At 35.1% G+C, this 24,515-nt stretch overlaps 1 protein-coding gene across 21 annotated transcripts in view; it reads left to right on the top strand.

The window, feature by feature from the left end:
• Positions 1–24,515, top strand: part of LOC121853631 (protein clarinet-like) — an 80,167-nt gene that overhangs the window by 44,957 nt on the left and 10,695 nt on the right. For 15 of the 21 annotated variants that reach the window (XM_042347941.1, XM_042347970.1, XM_042347931.1 and 12 more), the window contains 9 exons: positions 120–1,250; positions 5,405–5,566; positions 5,727–5,840; positions 6,537–6,698; positions 9,044–9,178; positions 14,943–15,042; positions 15,997–16,106; positions 17,596–17,760; positions 21,788–22,210. In XM_042347941.1, coding sequence (XP_042203875.1) covers positions 120–1,250; positions 5,405–5,566; positions 5,727–5,840; positions 6,537–6,698; positions 9,044–9,178; positions 14,943–15,042; positions 15,997–16,106; positions 17,596–17,760; positions 21,788–22,210 — 2,502 coding nt within the window. The remainder of the gene's footprint in view (positions 1–119; positions 1,251–5,404; positions 5,567–5,726; positions 5,841–6,536; positions 6,699–9,043; positions 9,179–14,942; positions 15,043–15,996; positions 16,107–17,595; positions 17,761–21,787; positions 22,211–24,515) is intronic. The other 6 variants (XM_042348031.1, XM_042348025.1, XM_042348064.1 and 3 more) reach the window with 6 other exon arrangements.

The raw sequence follows: 24,515 nt of genomic DNA, 5'->3' as shown, positions 1-24,515 counted from the left end.
AAAATATCAATGATACTGTACAGGGTATAAACATTTGCAGTTTCATTAAATATTATAACCTTAGATATTTTGTAGAATTAACTTATATGGTAATCATTTTTCTTTTTATCTTTTTGTAGGGGGACAAGAAAGAGGCACATGATTCACTTTTGGATACTGGAGTGTCAAAAGAGGAAGAAACCCACATTAATGGTCATGGATCGAGCCTGATAACTGAAGTGTTTCATTCAACCTCCACAAGTGTTCATACAGATGAATATACATATGACAAAGCTATAGCTGGTTACAAGCAATATGCAGAAAACAGTGCCAAGAAAAGAACTTCAAGCATCACCAGTTTGAATAGCAATACAAGCTATACCAAGGAGGAAGACAGGAAAAATGAAAAACCTCGCTTGAATGGCCGTTCACCAAGTCCTAGTAAAAGCAACAAAGTGGAGGAGAAACTCAACTTCTTTTCAAAGGAGAGGGAGAAAGACTTTAGAATAAGTCCTGAACCTAGAGTTATCATGAGAGAAAAGTCACCTAAAGTAGATGTTGGCAAGAGAAGGTCAATGTTTGAAATACGTGATCCAACACCTATTCAAAATGAGAGGGAGCAGAAGCTAGCTTACAGACGATCTCTTGAAGTATCAAACTCATTACGAAACAAAGTAGCATCTTTTGAAAATCTTGAAAGCGAGACCCCCAAAATACGTGGTGTTACCCCAACTCGTGATACAAACCTTCGAAGTAAGGTTGCATCATTTGAGAATCTTGATATAGAAAGCACAAAAGTGCATAGTATAACTCCAACTAGAGATGCAAAGTTCCAGGAGAAACGAGCAACATTTGCCACAAAAGATTATGAGTCACAGCCAGTAAGGAAGAAGACACCTGAAAGAGACATTAATTTCCACAAAAAGCTTGCCTCATTTAATAGTATTGAAAATGGAGATGAGGAAAAGGTACGAGAGCGCAAGACCATTCCTCAGGGAGATCCAACTCTGAAGAACAAAATTGCATCTTTTGAGCAACTGGAACAGTTGGCAGATCTTCACACTCCAAGTCATCAGGAAGAAATGCTTCAGAGCAGAGACAGATCAGTCAGTCTGGAACGTTTAGATCAGCCACAAGTAAAGGAGGTAAAGATGCGACCAACACGTTCTATGATGAACATCCTGAGGCGTACTCCATCAACCCCTTATATGGTGGTGGATCTTGAGGGTTCTAGGGTGGAAGAAAAATGTGTAATGCAAAGAAAGTCCATGGTGAGTGATGAGCCAGATTCTGCTTATGCTCGGGATCCAGCTAAACGCTCTACCATCTACGAAACTGTTGAGAAGTGCCAAGTGATTCGAGATGTTGAGTCTGCTCCTATGTATTCTATTTTCCAGTATCTAAGTCCAGAGGTTTGTCACACTTATAATCAGAGCTTCTGTGTGTGACCATTTTTTTTCATATAAGATTTGCAATTAATAGTGCTGTGTGCTTTAGAATCTAGTAACTCTGGTGTGTGTTTTGCAATACATGACTCATTCCCTTACATCTATGTTTATAGTTTCAGTAACCGTAATTTCATTAAAAGTATCCTAAAGGTTAAATTTAAGTTCATGGTACCTGTGTTGAAATGTACCGATAATACCTAATAAATGATATCAGAGCAACAATAAACTTGGCACATCTACTTCATGATCTAGCTTAAAGCATCTATATGGGGTGACTGTTCCTGATCTGTGGAAGTTCTGTATTTTGATTTCATCTGTTAATATATGGAATGATGCTGTTTGTTGTAGCAGATGGATAGTATTCAGTCTTCCATCAGGTGTAAAAGGACTGATTATACGAATGTCCCATGAGACTTTAACCATTGAGTAAAAGATCTGCTTGAGGCCCATTGTGTATGTACAGTACAGTAGTTGATTAATTTTTCTGAAAAACTGTGCCGTTTGCACCTCTAAATCACTTGAGCATTTGCATCATAGTCAGTATAAAACCATTTAGTAGAAAGTCTTGATCTATGAACTTTTGATGAAATTTGCAATGATGTTTTAGAGATATACTGTAAATATATCCTAAAACTATCCTTCAATAAAATCCTTATGGAATGCATGATTTTAAGCCTTGTGTGTGGACTTGTCTCTTTGCTTTTGATAGATGTATGTTAACTACAGTAAAGACCCTAAGTACCGGACTAATTAAGTCACAGTGATATTGTTAATCAGATGGAATTCGTTCTTTGGACGTCCATATCAGCAGGGAGGCACAACTGTTCAAAACAACAGCCATCATATTGCACTAACACAGATTGGCTTATTTAAACTCATAATAAATTAGTTGAAGTAAAATAATTTTACTTATGATATACTTTCAGGAAATTCAGTTGTTTTGTTATTTAAATTGTTAATAGATGTAGGTAAGGCTCAAGAATGTACCTGTACTCTGTACATGTATGTGGCATGGATGGCCTTGTGCGCTACAGTAAACCGTATATAATTGAAAACAGTTCAAGTTTTATGATCAAATTTGTATTCAAAAGTAAGAGGTCAAACAATATAACGCATAGTATTTTGAGGGGTTAAATTTCATTCATTTCCTTGGGTCATTTACAGTGAATAGCTACCCAAAACACTTGTGGTAGGCTAACCTTACCGAGTTGTGAGGGTGCTATGGTTATTTTTCAACTCGTAATTTCGGGTAGATGCACATAACTTTTATTTATTTATTTATTTATTTTTTTTACTCAGTTTCTTGCACACACAATCCTACATATATATTATGAAAAAAAATTCAAAGAAATAATTCCTATATTCTAAGGACAAACATGTAAAGAGAATAGACATTTCTTTGCGTGAAAATTACGAGATTGAGCTGAAGGAGCGGGGGTGGGGTGGGGGGCATTGCTAGGGATTTGACAGAGGCGGCATCCCAGGTAGGCTGCATTGCTATGGCGACTGAAGAGTGTTGAGTTGACCAAGTAGCCAGAGTCTATGCAAATGGCAGTTGTGTTAAACTGTCATTTAGCGTTTACTTAATTGGTTTAGTTTTCATATACTATACTGTAGATTGTTTAAAAATGTTGTTTAAAGTTGCACAATCGTTAATAGCATAAGTAAGGTAGGTAGTATGGTTTATGAATGCTGGGAAAGGAGTTATGAGTGTTTCAGCCATAATTTGACTTGCCATGTAGGTCGTTACTTTACATTTCTGATAATATTCCTTATGTTTTTTGGTTTTTTTATTTCTTGTTTTCAATACTTTTTGTATTAGTAATAATAACACGATAGTCATCACTTTAGCCACATCTCCCTAGCTCTACCCCGACCACTCCAGGCGAAGCTGTTATGGTTATTTTTAACTCGTAATTTTGGGTAGATAAAGTTTATGTAATTTTCTTCATATTTTGTTACTCTGTTACATGCACACACAATATTACATACACAATATGCCAAAAAATTTATCAATACTGTATGTCAAAAACATAAAAGGAATAAACTTTCTTCATGTGTTAAGAGTTGATCTCAGACGTTTCGAGCTGCTCCCACATGTAGTGAAGCGATTGACAAATTTTGTTGTCCAGCAGCCAAATAAGAGTAGAGTATTTTTTATTTATTGGTATTATTGTTATTTATTCCTCACATTTATTGGTACAGTATATAGTATATATTATTGCATCTTATTTCTCATAGGAGTTGGTAACTGGAGGGAATTCAGTTTCAGAGACGGTAACACTGTTCATAGCATCAGTTGTGGTGGTGGTCACGGCCAAGACTCGTTGGTGTTGTCTTACTACAAATTATATACAGGATTAAACCAAGTACTGTATTTCTCAAAAGCCAGGGTCAAATTTTAGATTTATTTAGCAATTATTAAAAGGGAATAACTTCCAATCCTTCATTATTTTGTATCATAGTGATGTGGGCAATGACTTGCAAGATACCAATATATTTTTTTGAAAATTTAAATAATTTTTTCTGAGATGCGTGTCATTACTCAGGTGTCTGGTACTCGGGATGTTTACTGTATTACATGTTTCATTGCTTTAAAAAATATTAAACTTTGTAAATAAGCTGCATTCCTTCGATTGTTTAATGATACTCAACTTTTTTGTCTTTTTTTACCTAAATGATAAGTTTACTGTAAAGTATTTAATTTTATTTTTGATTTATTTATAGTAATTTTTTTAGCTAGTTGAGAATGATGATACTGTATACAATAGCACATCACTTAAACCAAGTTTTTTAGATGACTCGAGTGTACTGCAATTCATCTGTTTGTCTTTGCTCTGTAGTATTTCATTATTAACTGGATAATTTTTGACATGGTTTTTATACAACTTAACATTCTCCTCTGGGTATTATTAACTGAGTTTTGTGTTACTGCAGTATCATGTCTTTCCTTATTTATTGGATATTATTCATTATTTGTAGTTTCTATCATCTTTCACGTACAGTAATACGTACAACTTTTTACACAACATTCAGGTAGACATATTGTAACAAGTGCTAATATGATGAGTCTTAGAGAATATAGTCAGCCCTACACATTTGTCCTCTGACCAATCAACTGTACATTCTTTCTTTATTGTATGTCACTTTGTTCAAGCCAGTACATACTGTGTGTGTGTGTTCCACTCATCCATCCAGTGTGTTCCACCCAGTGTGTGTTCCATGCATCCACACATTCATCCATTGTGTGTACCATGCATCCATTCATCCGGTGTGTGTTCCATGTGTTCACTCATCCATCCAATGTGTTCCATGCATCCATCTATCCATTCAGTGTGTGTTCCATGCATTCACCCATCCATCCAGTGTGTGTTCCATGCATTCACCCATCCATCCAGTGTGTGTTCTATGCATCCTTCTCTTGTTCTAGGAACACTGATAGCCTCCCTTGTTCCAGAATGAATGTGAGAATGATACATACTGTCCCATCACAAATAATTCAGTTTAACTCACAATTATTAAGTAACTACAGATATTTGGTTTGCCAAAAACACATAGGTAAGTGGATATGTGTTTCATAATTTATTATAGCTATGATAGGTCTTATAAACAGGTATTCACTAATTATTTGCCTAGTGGTGTAAGATGTTGCCATTAATCATATTCAAATTTTAATTCCTCTCCTTAATTACTCATTATTTGTTTGGTTAATCATTGTCATCATCTGCTATGCTTTCACACCATTTATCAGATTCTTGCTTCTGCCTCTGCTTTTGATTTTTGGTATTTTTCATTGCTTCTTGTCTTGTGTGATTAATGTTTTATGTAAACAAATCTAAATCCTTTGAAAAATGGATTGAAATGAAACTGTAGTGACACAAAAATGTAAAAAAAAAAAAATAGTCCCACCTGTTTTTACAGTTAATTTGATCATTTACACCTGAAAGATTTACACATTACAAATTCATTCCAAACAGGTGAATGCCCAAGTGTTTGAAATTGCTTCCAAACTTGAGGAGACTCCTCTCTTAGGTTCTCCCATCCAAATGGCTCCCATAGATCCCTTGCCTGTTTACCAAACCCATGAAGATGATTCACTTGAGGCAACTAAACCCTACACTGATGATGATATTAATGAGGTTTGTTTATTAACACTTTATTCATGAATTTGGTGTTGTCTTTGTTTTGTTATTGTGGGAATTTATTTTTTTTGTGTGAAATTAATTTGTCCATGCTTTATTATTTGATTTGTTTGTGTGTTTGTTTGTTTGTTTGTTATTTCTTACACATTTTATGCAGGTTATCTGTGATTATGAACAAGTTGGAGGATCATATGAAGATTCATCTGCCTGTGCTGAAAATATCTATGAAAATATCACTGAAGAACCAATGTATGAAAATATTTATGAGAAGGTAAACAATAACACCAGTTAATATTTTGTCTTTATTGCTGGAGTTCAATGTTCTAGTTTGTACTGTTCTCTTTTTCAATTTGCTTTCTGTTTTAATTCAGTTGAAGAAAGCTATAGCATTATTCAAAGCATAAAAGAAATACTAAAGTTGTCAAATTTTAGTTTAAACTAAATTATAACTTTTGTAATTAGTTATTTTAACCGCTTATGCTTGTATTTCTGTGATATCTGAATATTCTTTTTCTCCCACACAGTATTACAGGTTTGAAAGAGTTACCTATTTGATGATACTAAACCATACCCTTAAATTATTTTACACCCATCTACAGTACAGTGCCTCTTCCTCAAATTTGAATTATCTGTACATTAAGAGTGGATGAAACTCTTAATTATAAAAATCTAACACAAATGTAAGAGGAATAATTTGATATACAGTATTATTAATAACAGACTGTTAGTAGAATCCCGTACAATTTGAAAATACTAGAATAAGACTTTGTTGTTGCTTATTGTTGCTGCACCCTTTGATTTACAGGCATAAGAGGTTAATAAAAATTTCCAGTTTCTCTTTTCATGTTAATTCAACATGTATCATATAATCATTCTCTGTAACCTACTTACCGGTATTGGTCTGTTTCATGAAGGGAGATGAATATTTTAAATTATTATTTTAACAATGACATTACCTGTTATGAAGGTTGATGACGACCACAATGAAAGCAAAGACTCTGTTGACCACCACTACCAGACCCTGGAGGAGGTAAGGGAGGAGGTACAGGTCAACACTGAACATGCCAGACTTCCACCGTCTCCTGTGACAACAATACCCACCAGTCCTCTTGTTCTTGACTCTCCTGAGGTATGTGCATATGACTGTAAATTACATTAAAGGTATTCAGGATCTTCACTCTTGTAAATGGTCATTAATTAAGAACATTTTATTTCTTGTTGGATGACCATTGTTAAATATTACCTAAAGACATTGACCTTGTTATTTATTATCAGATCTTCAGTAAATCTATTCTGTTCTTCAAATGCTGTTCTCTTAGTTGAAATTATCACTGAGTCTTAATATTTCACCAAATTGTCAAATAAGAATACTTTTTAAGACATTTTGTGTACAATATTTATTATGTTATATAGAAACTAATAATAAAATTTTATCAGCTGTTAGCTGGCATGGAGGGAAGCATAATGCTTGCATAGCTTCAAGAAATATGCAGTTAACACAACTAACAATCTAAATGAATAACATTTAATAACACTTATGATATGTGAAGTTACTGTAGAATAGTATCTTTAACATGGACAATAATGTTACTGTAGTGGAGATAAGTTGCTTTTCAGTTAATTGTAGCTTCATTTATCACTTATTCTGCCGACTAAAACAACTGACAGAGGACAAATTTGCTCTTCTTTTGGGGTCATTTAGGCATGCATCTAACCCAAACACCAGAAAACTTGTGACTTCATAAATCAAATAGCAAGGTATTCAGAAATTTCATTCTAAATTACATTTATATAAAAAATTTATTTACTACTATTTGTTTTATGGAGACTATCCAAAGATGTAGTGTTGGATTGTTCAGTAATGATGAACAAAAGTAATCATTATTGAATCTTGGGTGGTGGTGGTGGTGACTATCTTGTTTATCTTGAAACTTGTGCATGCGAGGTGTGGGCGAGCTGATGGGTATGCGCGACACTATTTGAGTGACATTGTGGGATATGTTAATTTGAGTTTGAGGGCATACTATAAATACAACATTAAATGAACACCAAACACAAAACTTAACCTTCTAATACAGTTGTTATGAACTTTGGAAAAATTCTTACAAAATATATTTCTACTTTATGATACTGTACTGTACTGTACTGTGCTAGCTTGTAGGCAAATAATATTCTTAAAATTAAATTATAATTCTACTTTATAATACAGTACTATACTAGCTTGTTGGCAAATAACTTTTTTATTTATATGTACAGTACAGTACAGCATATTTGTAGATTACTCGAGAAAAGTAAAATTGTTAATTACACTAATCCTAAAGATAAAACCAGTTGGTGAAAAATTCAGGCAAAGTATATTACGATTTTTGCAGCCTTTTATAAGTTAATGTTAATTCACTCAATACATGGGATAAAAATACACTACGGTGTAATTGGATCATATTTAACAACTTTTTAGTGTATTTGAAATGGGTAATGTTAGAACAGTTCCATGAGTTTTGTTCACACAGGCAATCATCATCGGGCATTTCTTTCATAATATTTAACAATAACTTTCAAAACACCCAAAAGAAACTGTATGGTAATACACTTTTTAGAAACTGTAATTGTGAATCTTTCATGCTGGGTATTATTGCCACAGAAGATCATAGCCAGTCATATGAGGTTACAGTGTGAAAATATTGTTTATCTTTTACCTTCAAGTTCTTATGAGAATGGTTTTGCTATAAAGATTTGATTGGGGGATGCTTGGGTGATTAAGTGAAAGTGAAGCATTACAGATGTTGGTGATCAGTGTCTAAAGGTACATACAATGTAATGCCAGAATTGTACAATGGGTGCTTTTGTATGTCAGCTGAAGCCTTACATTGTACAGTACAAATAATCAGTAATAAATATATCATTGAAATATAAAAAAGTAAGGAAGTACTTTTATTTCTATAATATTATAAAATAAAAGGATTGCAAAAAATTTTAATATAACTGTTTAGAAATTGTGTATCTAAACGATTCACCAGCAAATAAAATGGTTATCTAAGACTTAGTAATGTAGTGTGTTTTGTGCTTTAACGTTTAAAATACACTTGTCTAAGCTTAAAAAAAAATCTTAAAATATTAACCAAAAAGTGAATGCCAGGATCATCTCATTAATCTCAAACTAACACTGCAGAGTCTCGGAGGGTGCCATTGAATTACCTAATACTTTATATGATAAGCAGGTCATGCAAGTAATATATTTGAGGGAGCAACTTGCTTGCCTCAAAAACGATACTAATATGTTGGGTGAAGAAATGCATACTGTATTATAATGGTAATATTTTGCATTTATTAAGTAAAATATAATTTATGAAAAGCTAGGAAGCAGTTTTCAAAAATGATTGAAAATTTCTAAACAAGAACAAAGGTAGTGTCGCAGCATACCTAGATAGCAGATAATGCATGACTGGTTCTGGCACTGTGCCGTGGGTTACTCAGGTGCTAGACGTGACGTGGACGGACGGCCCCTCCCAGGCGGCCCCACCTTCGGAGCCCCCTCCCCCCCCTCCCCCTGATGACGATTCTGACATCGATGCATCAGATCAGCCACAAAGTCTTCCAACTGAGGAGGAGGTGGGTATAGCATTAAAATGTGATGCATCAGAGCATACGATAATGTTATTATATACACAATGTGCACTTGTGTCTTTTCTGTCTTCAATAAACTAAAAAAACAACACTAAACATAAAGACATGTATTCTTATTCATAACTCTTTAATATATGGCACATTAATTAATATAAGAGAGTGTTACTGTACACAGGTACTGTACTTAATGTACTATAGCTATGTTGTAAAGATTTGAGTGAATGTAAGCCTGACTTAGTTACCAACATAAGACTCAGTACCAGGTAGATGAGTGTATACAACACTGTACAGTATTGTACTGTGAAATCAGTCGAAGTATTTCTTGATTATTACCGAAAAACATAATAATTACAGTTCTATACTGTATATATAGGAGGTGAATGGGATATTCTCACTATTTTCACTGGTCTGGGAAATAAAATGGAAAAAATTATGTAGATTTTCAGAATAAGCTGTTCCATAACTTAAAGATAATTGGGTGAAACAGAAAATTTTTAAGCACACTTTGGTCTTATTATGTCTCAGTTTATCAGAGGTGCAAACCAAACAGCAGTTCTGAGAACATTTGGAAAATAAAATACTATAGTGCCTTGTTATTGTACTGGCAGATCTGGTATAGTATCAATAAAGTAGAGAGTAAATGCCTTCTTCTTACTTCATAATGAAGGAGGGTTCAAAGAAGCGAAGATTGAACTACCGGTACATCAAGAGTATTTGAGATGGAGTGAATGTTAAAATAACAAGGTGAAGAGAAAAATACCAAAGTCCCATGAATGTAATACAGTCCGTCCTTGACTTACGACGTGGTTAAGTACTGACGACCAAGTCGTAAGTCGATTTGTGTCGTAAGTCGAAAATGCGAAAATAATACATAGAAAATCTAAAATGGGTGTCTCTTTTTCTTCTCAGCATCATGAGAACTCTCACTTTTATGCTTGCCAGCCATTTTAAAAGGAATTACAAACGAAAATTTTGTCAGTACACAGCGCGATCACTAACATCGGGACTCGAAAATACGTAATTTGAAAAATATTTTATACGACTGCGGCGGTCGTATGTCCGGGTGGTCGTAAATCGAGTAGGTCTTACGGTAAGTTGAGGAGTACCTGTATATGTTTAAAAGAGGAATAAAGGCATATGGAATAGTGTAGTGTGATCAATTTACAGGGCACAGTACTGTACTTCAGTTCAGACAAAATGGCTTGCTTTCATGACCTCAGCTTAAAAGTACTGTTGTGACAGTGAAGTGAGTGAACAGATTTTTTTTTAATAATTACATCTACAAACAAATTTAGGTACACTCACTAAAAGATTATTCTACACTCATCACGGCTTCTGTCGCAGTGATCATTGCAGATGGTTTCAGAGCCAAGGGTGCAGAATATTTTTTTATTGAGTGTACAGTACATGTGTAGAATGATGTCATAATGAGAAAGAATAATAGAATGTATTTTTGATGGCTGATGTGGATGTACAGTACTAGGGTGAGGCTGAATGGAGAGAAATGGGTAAGGAAAGAGAGGTACTGTATTGGTTGGTGTGGGTAAGCAAAGATCAGAGGAAAAGTAAATAACTCTGTGTTTGGTATAAGTAGTGGATGCATTTTTTTTTTTATATATATATAATGAATACTGTATGTGTAGTAGTCTTATATAGTGTAGATTATGGGTGAGATAAAGATGAACATAATCTAGGTTAGACTGATCATAAGGTACAGTACTCCAGGAGAGAAGCGATATAAATTTGAAAGTTGAAAATGGCAATGATGAAAGTACTGTTGTTATTATTATTATTTGCTCCTTCTTCATGGTTGCTGTTTCTCTTTACCACTTGATCCTTCCCACACATTAAAGGGGAGAACAACTGGCTTCAGGCACAATGTAGTTCACACATGCACTTATGATAATGGCAGACAAAGGTAATTTAGTAGAATCCCTGTATTCCAGCACCTACAGGGATTGAGAGGTGCCAGATAGAGTTTTTCTGGTTAGTTGAAACTCAGTCTAAGGCTTCCTCAATAAATCCTACAATGCACAGTGCTACAGGATGACCTCTCAAATATGTGTCTCAGAATAATGGGGTTCTTTAACTTTTATTCCACTCTATATAAACATTTTGGCTTATAAATACTGAAAAGAAGATATAATTAAAACTATAAATTAAGCATGTGTGTGTATGTGTGGGAGCTGAACATGTATGGAGGTGGTGGGCTATAACTACGTTGCTAACTTGCTAGCCCAGCCACCGCGTTTATTATTACTTGTAATGAAACTATAAAAGTTGTCGAAAAATCATTACAATACTTTCAAGTGGCTTAGAAATAAGGAAATATTATATTAAACTATAAAATAAGAAAAATTAAGAGCATGGGTGTGTATGCGTGGGAAGTGAATGTGTGAGGAGGCGTATCATATGTCTCAATAGGATGAAGAAACTGCATTAATAGAGACGAATGCAAAAAGGACCTGGGTATGTGCATGTTGACAATGAACTGAAGTTCTTGGGCCATTGTGAGAAGATGGTGAATCAAGCAACTAAACTAGTAGATCTTATAAAAAGGTTGTTCAGATATCAAGATAGTCTGGCACTCGTAATGATCTTCAAGAGTGAGGTGATTCCCTGCCTGGAATACTGTCACCCAGTCTGTTCCCTGAGATATGTTAGGGACTGTCAGTTGATTGAAAATGTCCAAAGGAGGGCCACCAGACTAGTGCTTGCACTTCGGCACCTCAGTTATCCAGAGAGATTAGAGCACCTGCAACTGCCTAGCTTATACTACAGACAGGCAAAGGGTGACCTAATTGAGGTGTATAAACATCTCAAAGGGCACTACTCAATTGAGTGTCCATACCTGGAGCTGGCAGATACCCACCCCACAAGGGGTCACAGCTCAAGGTTGAAGAAGCCACAGTCCAGAAAACTGTGAGGGCAAACTTTTTCAGAGTGAGAATTGTGAATTCTTGGAACAACCTGCCAGAGTGTGTGTTGGCACCGAGTGTGAGCTCTTTCAAGGTCAGACTTGAACAACACTGGAGCAGGTTCAGGTACATTCAGGAGCCAGTGCATGCCCAGTACTTGCCTACAGTGCGTAACAGAGATGTGACCGACCATCCAAGCAGCTAATGAGCCGATGAGCAGCAAAGAGGATAAAGGAAAAAGTAAAGTGATAACATTAGATAGAGAGAGGGAGTTCAGATTTACTAATTTTTGGTCTCTTTTTTATTACGAGAGAAAGAATGCCAGTAAAGTATGTGGAGAAAATCCCACAAGTTTTGAATGCAACAACCTTTTTTGAGGAAAGATGTTAACTGTAAAAATGTTAGTTACCAGGATACTAAGGTGATATTACTGTACAATGATTGGGAGAACATTGTACTGTACGTGTTCTATAGTAAGGTAGGTGTTTTAAGATGTCTGTTCAGAGTCAGAAGAATGATTAGAGTGATAACACAAGACAGAGGTTGGATTTATGAATAAATGACTGAATAGTTTAAGGATGATAGGTTGTGAGATTAGGAAAAATTTTGGGTTGAAATCATAATGACAACAAAAGTGTCTCTATATGAGTGGAGTGGAGGAATATGTGAGTGGGAAAGAGTTAATGAAGAGTGACTGTAAGTTGAGCAAGGAGAGGGGTGCATGGATTCATTTTTGCATGTGCTGTGCCCTACTGGATAGTGGGAGATGGTTTTCTTTACCTGTATATTGCAATAAATAAAAAACGTTATCATTTGCACATGAAAGAATGTTTTACAATTTTTCCAAACTCACTGAACCTATCACCAACTACCCTACCTTGGGAAGATCGTGCATGTGTCACCCCAGGTTTGAAGACAGAAAGAAGTCACTCTGACTGTGTATTTCTTTTCACAAAATATGTAATGTCAGACATTAATGGTTGATTATATCAGAGCTGTTCAAGTACTGTACAATATTTACACAGACAGTAGCCATCCATTTTTTGGCATTTTACAATACATTGCACTACAAAAATGAATACCCGGTAACCTCTCCAGTAGTGCAAAACCACACATGGATATTATGTGTTATTTTATAATCCTAAATAGTGAACAATAAACTAATCATGATACAAGTTAATACTTCACAGTAATCTACATCTTCCTCATCATTCTGCAGTACAATATAATACTTCTGTGTATCTATACACTACACTACAGTCCTGTGTTTTATTGTTTCAAAGTATTGTACTGTATAGTATCTAGTGTGCTATTCTGATTAGTACAGTATTCATTCATTTAACTATTTGTGTTATACAGTGTTATTTGCACTGTAAAACAGATTTATGATCATTTCAGTAAACATTTGGTCTGTACTGTATTACAATATACGTACAGAAAATTTGCTTCACTGGGATAGGAATTAATGTACTGTTGCAGAGTTCAACACTTTACATTAGTATATTTTTTATCAAATCTGGAAAACCCATTTAGAGGCACTTAAGTATAACAGTAACAGTAGTACAGGTATACAGTAATTGCCACTTAAATAGTGTTATTTATTACAGTATATGTGATTTAAGTACTATAGGTACAGTATTTATACTGTAGGTTGTAGTAGGTCTGTCACCACAAATCAATGTAGGTCACCATAGATTATAAATAGCCAGAAAATAAATTACTTTAAGGAAAGTGAAGTATAAATTTTATATTTTATTCCTCAATTTAGCATTACATCAATCACATTCAACATTATCATGTGCAATGTTATTCAGTAATGAAAATTAGCTCTCCATTATGAATTTTTTTAACAAACTGGTAAAAGCACATGAAGGGGAACACTGTAGTACATACAGACTTGGTGGAAAAATATGACATGAAAAAAATATGAAGTATCATGACATTATATTGTATATGACATGTAATAAAGAGGCTAGTGTGCAAGGGCTTTTTGTTTATTTTTATGGATATTTTCATGAAGCACTTGAGAGTTCTCATCTTCTGTTGTTGTGTAAATAAACTACCGTTAATTTATATTAGAATATTGGTAGAAGACATACAGCATTGTATTCGTAGTGACATGCAATTTTACACAATTGCTTGCTCTTTGGCATTTTGAGAGCTGTACAATGTTAGCCTGAATTGCCATCCTATTTCTAGTAAAAATTGGCTTGCATGAAAAGAAATATTATTGGTCAGTAATGTTTGAGTACAGTAGAACAATTTGGTTGTAGGAACTACCTAGGACAGTAGAACATTGTAGATTATTTACTGTAGTTTTGTTGAGCTGAAAGTTATATCAGCATTAATACAGTACTGTAGGTATTATTGAATATCTTTGCAGCTCATCTTTTCTATGACTTTCTTCGAGTGGATTTCATTTGCACCTTCAATAAATTTGGGTGATAAATAAGTATCAAAACCTTCTGCTTATCCATGAAACTGTAACCCCAGGTGCTTACATGATGTTCTACATAGGTGGCCCATGTAGTTAGTCTGATAAAGAAATAAAGAGTTGATGCTGTATGTGAAAGTAAAATGTTAATAATCATTAATAATATTGAGGTAATCAATATACTTGTACAGAGACAAATTTGGTTAGGAGTTTAAGAACTGAAGTGGTAGTGTTATTTTCACCTATACAGTACAGTTTATGATATGAAATTATGAATACAATACAGGGTAATAATAAATATATTGCACCTAGCAGCATTAACGCATTTCCTAGATTGTTTTGTTTATGTCTAGTGAAGATTAAATTTTCCTATTTATTAATTGGGTGACATGTTTAGGAGGCCTTCACCCGAGTAAATTCAACTCGTCGTCTCAAGAAGGAGCTATGGAGGCGTAGATCAGACTTCTTGGGCACCTCATCACAGTATATTGAAGAAGGTAGGTAAATGATGGTTAAGAGGATTTGATAAATACATTAAGTTAATTAGTTTCTCATATTACTACACAGTGCTTGGCCTGGTTTATGAATGGCATTGAAGTGTTTGTGCAAGTGTTTTGAAAGTGAACAAAGTATGTACTGTACTGTACTTCATCTGAAAACATAAAGAAGGAAATCCTTTAATTGTATAAGCTTAAGTGACTAAGCTAGTGGATCTTATAAAAAGGTCATTCAGATACCTATACTGTATGGTCCATTCCTAGTAATATCACCCTGTCTGGTCCAAAGGAGGGCTACCAGACTGGTGCTTGCATTATGGCACCTCAGTTACCCAGAGAGATTAGAACCTGCAACTGCCTAGCTTATACTATAGGTAGGCAAGGAGTGATTTAATAGAAGTCTATAAACACCTCAGAGGACATTATTCAGTCAAGTTCCCTTATCTGCCAAAAGTTAAAAAAATATTAAGGGCAAACTTTTTCGGAGTGAGGGTTGTGAGCTTGCAAGCAGTGTATAGCAGAGACATAACCGACCACCCAAGTGACTAACAAGCTGATCAGTGGCAAGATTTGTTTAGTAAGAGGTCACTGCAAAACAACCAAGTGAAAAATGGTTTAAACAATTTCCTAAAAAAAAAAATTGAGGTGAAGAGCTGGAATGAATACCTAAAACAATTGATTTTAAGCAAATCCAAGTCTACTCGTAGCCTCAATTTATTTTTTTAATTTTACAAAACTTGATGTTTCAGTTTTAAAAATCTTAACCATTGCATGTACAAATATAGTATAAACAGAAGATATAAATCCTTCAATAAATTAAATTTTACTCAAATTTATAAGGGTAAATGTGTGATTCATACATGAATCTGACAATATTTCTTAACTTTTGAATTGTACTGTCTATTTTATTCACTTATTAAAAGAATTTCTTACTGTACATGTTTATATTTACAGCAGAAAACACGGTCAAGCCTCCCCCAGACCTCAGTCATTTCCTGAGGCAGGAGCGAGAGGCAGAACGTGGTCTGCTGGAGTCCCAAGTGTCCAAGTCTTCCCCTCTGGAGGTATGAACATGATCTTATTTAGTTGTTCTGTATGAAATCTAAAGATTAAGTGTACAGTATTCAATAGAGACATATATACCCACTGATGAAACTCCTGGACATTGTGTCTTTGCCTTGTCCTTTTTTAATATTGGTTCATGTGCACTAAACTCAAGTCTTGTTATACTGTACAGTATATATCTTTATCAAACTTCCTTAAACTCCCCATCATATTATGTTTATTGATTTTGACAGGGGGGTGGGAGGTGAGTTGACCAGGGGTTGACAGGTGATTGGTCAATTCACCTTTGTCAAATCAACCCCAGGTCAACTCGTCCCCTTATCAAATCAACCCCTTTTCAACTCATTCCCTTATCAAATCAACCCCTGGTCAACTCATCCCCTTATCAAATCAACCCCTTTTCAACTCATCCCCCTATCAAATCAACCCCTGGTCAACTCATCCCCTTATCAAATCAACCCCTGGTCAACTCATTCCCTGATCAAATCAACCCCTGGTCAACTCATCCCCTTATCAAATCAACCCCTGGTCAACTCATCCCCTGATCAAATCAACCCCTGGTCATCCTGACTGGTCAGCTCATCCCTGATCGTCATCGGTCAACCCCTGGTCCCTGGTCATCATATCAAATCAACCCTGGTCTCCCTTATCAAATCAACCTGTCAACTCATCCCCCTATCAAATCAACCCTGGTCAACTCATCCCCCTATCAAATAAACCCCTGGTCAACTCACCCCCCTGTCAACTCATCCCCCTATCAAATCAACCCCTGGTCAACTCATCCCCCTATCAACTCAAACCTTGGTCAACTTAACCCCCTGTCAATTCAACTAATTTTTTTATTCGGATCTAGAAAGACAACATTGGATGTGAAAGTTAAACTTGAAAAATGTGTTCTTAGGCTGTTTGGGGATTAGGGAGGATGCTATAAGTTCATGGTTGACCATAGGTGGGGACAGCTTCTAAAAGGTAAAGAACCACAGTATTACACTAAGGATTAGTTATCAGTGGAAGAATACTACGGGTAATTAGATTGAGTGGAATGTAAGCAAATTACCATTTCTTATCCTCTCACTGCAGCATCATTTAACGGTTTGCATTATTCTTTCTTCATTCCTATTAAGCCATGTCTCTCTTCTAATGTTCCCCTATTCTCTCTGCCTCACTCTCTATACACGTTCATCCATCCCATCTGTACTCATTAGTATGCCTTCACGTAACTATTGTTCTCGTAATGCTTTTAGTCTCGCCATCAACAAACAACATAGCCAAAGTTTTAACTTAAAAAAATATGTAATCTATACATTACAGTACAGTATATCTTTCACCATAAAATTGGTAAATGGTTTTCATGCTTAAAAGACAAAATAAAATAACAACCACAATACAGTAGTTTAAACATATGAGAACCTGTAATATATACAGGTAAATCACTGTTAACAATTAAGTACTCCTTGAATCAAAATTTATAAAGCTTATGTATTTCAGTTACTGAGTGAAGCAGAGATTACTCGCCGTGAGCGTGAAATAATTGAAAACCTTGAGCGATCAGAGCAACTACAACAGCAACAGTATATATGGGAAGATCACAGGCAAGATGATGGACAAACTCTAGAGAAGAATGAGATTGATGAACACATGCAGTATCAAGAGGTATGTCCAAAATTTGTTTTATCAGTGAGTGATTTGTGTACAGTAGTTGTAAACCTGTATGGAGTTATTATGATTCCTTGTATGTAGGGTTGTTGTGGGTTAGACTCCTGAAAACTTTCATTTTCAACAGAGCCCCAAATAGTTGTCACAAAAAAAAAACACATTAAATGCTGCTCTGTTTGTTCATTCATCCTACATTTCATATGCACTTTAAAACTATTGAACCGGGGAAGGGATTTTCATGAGAACACCAAAAAATTTTATGTCAGTAAAATGTGTCCTGAAAAACAAGGTCACACTTTGAACTCAAAGGTCAAAAGTGAGGACATTCATGTCCATTTCATAATCAACTTGTAGAGCATCTGTCAGTTTTGCCAGTTTTCTGGTTCATGCTTCCAACTTATTTTTAAGATAGGCTGAAGTCACCATTTTGCTGATATCAGTCAAAAAGATAATAATTATTGTACTACAGGTTGTACCTCTCTAGTCCGGCAACCTCGGGACCTGACCGGTGCCGGACCATGGAAATTCACCCTTTTCCTGGATAGATAGTGACTTGTGCTTATGCCTGGAAGCACTAGCACCACTTTCTCTGCGTCATGGTCTCTTTGAAGACATATTGAAGGGTTAAATGTCGTATATTAGCTTCTCAAATTTCGCGAGTTTTTAATTCTTAACGTATTTTATTGGAACACACAAAAAAATAAATAAAGAAAAATTTTGACGGCGGAAACTTGAATTTCGACGGGTTTGAACGGCCCGCCAACGTGCAGACGACGTGCATAATCGTGTAAACAGCGTCATTTCTCTTATGTACAAAAGATTCATTTTTGTTTATTACTGAATGTCTTTTTTATTGAATTAATGTTTATGTGTGCAAAATGAGCAATAAAATTCATTAATAATACGTAGAATATTAAAACACGAGGAAATGACACAGCATTGTTTTCGTTGATTACAAAACCAGTGACTGACTGGTTCTACATATAAAACTGAAGAAAATAAGACCTTGGTTGTAGCTGTAGTAAAATTAATATGGTTGTTTTAAGTAATGTTATTTAATGTTTATAAATGGAACAATAGAAGTAGCTAACGATAATGGTAAAGAAAAAAGAGAGATCGCATATGTAAGTGCACATGCGCACACGTGAAAACATATCGTCATTACTTTACATAAGAATATGAAAGCAACACTTATTTACTGTTCATATATATTTTAATTAATGTTTCTGAATTTGTTTTTATTGAATTAATGTACGTGTGCAAAATTAACAATACAATTTATTAATAATACGTGGAATATTAGAGGAGACGAGACGGCTGCCGGCATTGTTTATGTTAAAGCTTACGAAACCAGTGACTGATTGGTTCTACATATAAAACTGAAGAAAATAAGACCCTGAGTTTAGCTGTAGTAAAATTAATGTAAAAAATGAATATGGTTGCTTGAAGTACCTGTAATGTTATTTAATGTTAATAAATGGAACAATATAAGTAGCTAACCATTAATGGTAAAAAAAAAAGTGAGACTGCTCGTATGTAAGTGCGCACATGTGAAAATATATCGTCATTACTCTACATAAGAATATGAAAGCAACACTTATTTACTGCTCATATATATTGAAGGGTTAAATGTTGTACTCTGTATAGACAAGCAGAGAGAGAGAGCAGCCGAACTGCCGGATGTAAACAAACCTTAATTTCCCGCGGCTTTGTTGTTGTTTTTTTTACGGGGATTAGCCCACCCGGGCATAGGTCACTGACCCACATTGGGGCCTGAGGGGCAAAAATTTAATACTCCTGTAATAATAATAATAATTCAGAAAAAAAAAAAAAAAAAAGCTGCCTATCTACCTATTGGACAAACTAAAATCGTTCCGGACCACTGGAGTTTCCGGACCACAGAATGCCGGACTAGAGAGGTACAACCTGTACTTCACATTCATGAAAATAAGGATCTAGTATAAAAAATATGTTAGTACACGAAATGTACTAGAGTATATCAATGACTGTTATTAGTATGTTGAAAAGTGCTTTTTTAAGGCTAGTTAAGAAGATTATGAAGGAGTTAACTTTTCGGCCAAAGTGTTAAATGAACATTATTCTACATTCATTATATCAGTGTTCAAAAGCTTTGAAATTAATGCAGGAAGGAGACATTGTTTTCATATACAATATGACACTATTAGTCGTCCTGTTGAGTATGAAAAACAGTAAATTCATACAGTATTACAATTATATAATTGTATTTTCTAAATTGAAATACCAAGATGCTGTACTGTATTCTAAAAATGATAATGATTACTGACAAAGAAAAATAACACTCCTTTTGTAGATCTTATTGTGACATTTTAATGTTAATTAAAAATCAAGGGTGGTCAGATGAAAGGACACAGTACTGTAGTGTAATTTCCTCCTGAAGATACACATTTTGAGTTACCCTTTGTAACTGAGAATCGTGTTGTCATTATTGAAAACAATAGAGTAGATCTTAATAAAATAGGCATATTTTTTTTTTTTTTTATTAATACTTAAAATAGTCTGTTACTAATGGAATGTTAATTAGCCTTATCTTCTGTTCATTTTACAGTGCTTGAATGTAAATCATAATTCCTGCTTGCAGGAATTATCTCATTGTGTCCCCCCTCCTCCTCCATCGCCTGTTTCTGACATTACTCGACCTTTTGCTTATTTAGCGGCTAATTTACCTGCTCCCAGTGATTTTATCCCCATGTCTCCACTTCCTGAAGGTGATGAAATATCTAATTGTATCAATCAACATAATGGTGGTGGTCATGAAAGTGGTGTTTGTTCTTCCCCTCCACCTTTACCTTTAGCTCCCCCTGAGTGCAGTGTTCCAAGCCTTACACCAATACCAGAATGTGAGGAAGTTAACCCCTCTAGTCCTTTGCTTTCTGTAACAGAAATTATTACAACTCCAGAAGTTACAACTCCTCACCCTTCATCTCCCCAAGTTATAATTCCATATATATATGATCTTCATAATAATATGGGAAATTTATATTCACCATGTGTTACATCCCCTGAATGTGTACCATCTCCTATGGTAGAGGCAGCTTCAGGTCCATCATTCTCTACCTCCCCCATTTATTTTACTGCCTCTAGTACAACCATACAACACAGTAATGTCGAGCCATGTTCAGATAAAGTTCCATTGACATCTACATCTGACACTGGAGAGATGTCATCTTTTAACATTCATATACCTGTTGAAAATTTAACAACTGACCCTCTGTTAACTACAAATGCTTCTCAATCCACTCATAATGCTGATGTCATCATACCTGAGCTTCCTAAAGTCACAATTCCTAATCTTATACCATCTACTGAAGCTCCATCTCTGTCCCCACAAACTAATGCTGAGGTTTCAGCATCTGTACTGCAGTTGCATGTTTTGGCATCTTTGACTGAATCTCAATCAGTTATGTCCACACAAGATTGCTTGGGTCCTGACAGGGCTCCTATAGTTTCAGTGCCATCTACTGAGGCAACTTTGGTCTCACCTGTAATGACATTTAAGGCAAATACATTTGATATTTCCCCTGAATATGTTTCCTCTGATTCAAACTCCTATCAGACTTCAGAGAATGCTTCTAACCCAGAAAGTTTAGGTACAAGCTCATCTCTTAATATCAGATCCTCTTCCAGTGTAATGAATAACACGTGTATCAATTCAAATTTTATGTTTGACAAACTTGCATGCAAAGATGATGGATTAGAACACACCAGGGATAAAGAACAGACCAAATGTAATACCTTTAATTCAGTGAAAAAAAATTGCCAAGAAAAACAAGTTAGATTTAATATAGAAGAATCTTCCAGTGACAGTGATAGTGTATCTGAGTTCATTTCAAAGCCATCTGATTCTGATGCTGGTGTGTTGAATCCTCAAAATGCTATGGAAACTTCAATCATAGATGCACACAAGCAAGAACATTTTGCACAAAATTGCAACTCACAGTCAACACATTCATGTATCACAACCTTTGCCCTATCTCCTTCCCAGGCCAAGAACCTACAAACATCCTCTGAATCGGACAGAAACCCTGTGGTTCCTATGATGGTTCCTGTGACCTCAACTAACATATATGAGAGCTCTGAGTCTGTCTCTAAGACCACAGATTCAAAGTATATTCTAATGAATTCTGATAATATTGACTCTGCTTGTGCTGTTCTAAAATCTGTTATTAATACTGAAAATGCACATGCTGAAGTTGTTAAAAGTCATGTAGTCAAGGCTGAGACCTTTATGGACACACCATCTATATCACCATATGGGATTGAACCACAGACATCAGTTGAAACAGAGCATCAGCTCCCTTCTGAACCTAGACAACAGTACCCTGATCATTTGATGGCCCACATCGGTACTCTGGACTACAGTAGCGACTCTGTAGCATCAACCAGTTCACATCCTGAAGAATATAAGGTGAACATTAAAACCAGATTGGCACAAGGGAAAACAATGTAAAATAAAAAAGTAAATAACAGAGAATGTGCGAGAGAATAAATGAGGAAAACTCTACTTACAGTTTAATTTTGTTACTGTACTTGTATATACTGTATCAGTAAATTTTCCTCTTTAATAATTATAATTTCATTAAGGTTTTTCATTACAAATAATTTTTTTTTTAATTTTTCATTACACTGTACTGTATTTGATTTCTACAAGGCCAGCCTCATGAGAATGAATGATGAAAAACAATCAGCAAAGTATTGAAGGATCATTGTACCAATATTATTTTACTTTGAGTACACAGATGCAATACCTTCTCAAACAGTACTTATCTCAAAAAGAGAAAGGAGATACCCTGATTTAAATTATGATGTTCCTGCACTTTAAGTGCAAACTATATACAGTACAGTATTTTTGTTTCACTGACAATGAATATGAAGTTAGGTGTATCTCTCTCTCACACTTTGCAATAGCACCATACAGTACTCTGTTTTTCATTAAATGAACATGCCTGTATATTTTAAACAGCAATTTGCCAAAGTAAAAAAAATACATGCTTTGATGCAGGAAAAGTAATTTTCTTTAATCTTATAGAATAGTCACATCCATCTTTACTAAAGTGTCATTTGTCATTGTTTCCTGGACAGTATTTCCTGAAACTCTTCCAGCAATCCTTCCTTTCCTCAATCTACCTTTTACATATAGTATAAGGAACTTCAAGAAGAAATACATACTGTTTTTTGAATGGGGGATTGAACCAAAGCACAAATTTTGAAAATGTAGATTCAGAACCGAGTCATATTGAATAACATTATTGAATTTTTTTTTTTTGATAGAACAGCAACAGAAGCTCCAAACTTCTTAATGTAATGAAAGCTTATTTAAACTTTGTTGCACAAATACAGTACACCTGAGAAAACCAAAAGGATTGAGACTAAAGTTTGACAAATAATCATCTAGTTAGTTGGAGGAAATTTTCTAGGCCAACAGTTATCAAGCTTTTGGTGGCTGGTTTATCCAAATGGGTTTTTACAGTGGTTCTCAACCTTTTTCGCTCCATTCCCCCTTGTCATTATGATTAAACAAAATTACAAAAAAATAATGAAAATTCTCTTCTGCCAAGTCAAAATAAGTAATACAAGTTTTGTTTAATTCAGATTCCCAACATTATTTGGAAACGTACAATTTATAACAGCTCTCCGTGGCTACCCTAAATTCTTGCCGTGGCTCCCCTGGGGGCCGTGGCTCCCCTGGGGGCCATGGCCCCCAGGTTGAGAATTAACATATCAACCATTGGTTGCATTATGAAGTTTGGTATGGAGACTCCAGTCTCCAAGTATTATGTGATCCACCTGGCTGTGGGCTTTGCAAGAAAGTAAAATTTTGGAAGCAGTCCTCCAATGTTTTGGAAATATACTACATTTGTAATGGGAAAGGATGGAGAACCACGGAATTGTGCCCCAGTCACCGATATTACAGGTATCCTGGGTGTTTACCACAGATTGGTTAGTGTATTACAAGAGTTGCCAGGCAGAGGATTTAGGTGTGAGAAGATCGAGGATTTTAAATAAAGGCCCAAGATATAATACCTTATTAGAAGGAAGTTATACTAACCAGTATACATACTGTAGTGTATAGTTAAGAACCTTAAACCTTCTTTAATCTTGGAAAGAAAATTTTGAGCTTCTTTTCAAAGAGAAGATGCCAGAAGATTCAATGGGTGGAATAAAACTTTCTTCACTACAGTATTACAGGTTTTAAGTGAGTGGAGGACCTAACAGAACAAAGATCACAGCCCAGTCACAGTCACGGTGGTCAATATATAAGTTACAGTATTTGGATCACCCAACTCTCTAAAACATAATCACATGTAGCATAAAATACAGTTCTTGAAGCTTAATTATTCAATAAAATTATGTTATCTTGAATATGTAAATGCAGCAGATAGTGAAGAGTGAAACTTTTTTTTTTTTGAGATAGAGAGGAGCTGTTGCTGTACTGTTGTTCTTCCTTCAATAACAAATACTGTCCAGATAAGCATTACAAGACTTGCTTGTATTGGTAATGACCGTTCACTCGTTCTCAAAATAGACGAGCAATATTTTGTCTGTAAATGGCAACAAACAATAACAAAATATATGTTCTTCAATAAAGCTATGTGATACACTTCTGTGGGTAAATTTGCACTGTTAACTGTTAACACAAGTTTTCTGATTCAACTTTATCTTGTTCACATTAATTATTCAGAATGTAATTTTTAATGGCTATCACGCACCTA

The sequence above is a fragment of the Homarus americanus genome, unplaced genomic scaffold (genome assembly GCF_018991925.1).
Source record: "Homarus americanus isolate GMGI-L3 unplaced genomic scaffold, GMGI_Hamer_2.0 scaffold50564, whole genome shotgun sequence".
Classification (NCBI taxonomy): Eukaryota; Metazoa; Arthropoda; class Malacostraca; order Decapoda; family Nephropidae; genus Homarus; species Homarus americanus.
This window is presented reverse-complemented; position numbering and strand designations above follow the sequence as displayed.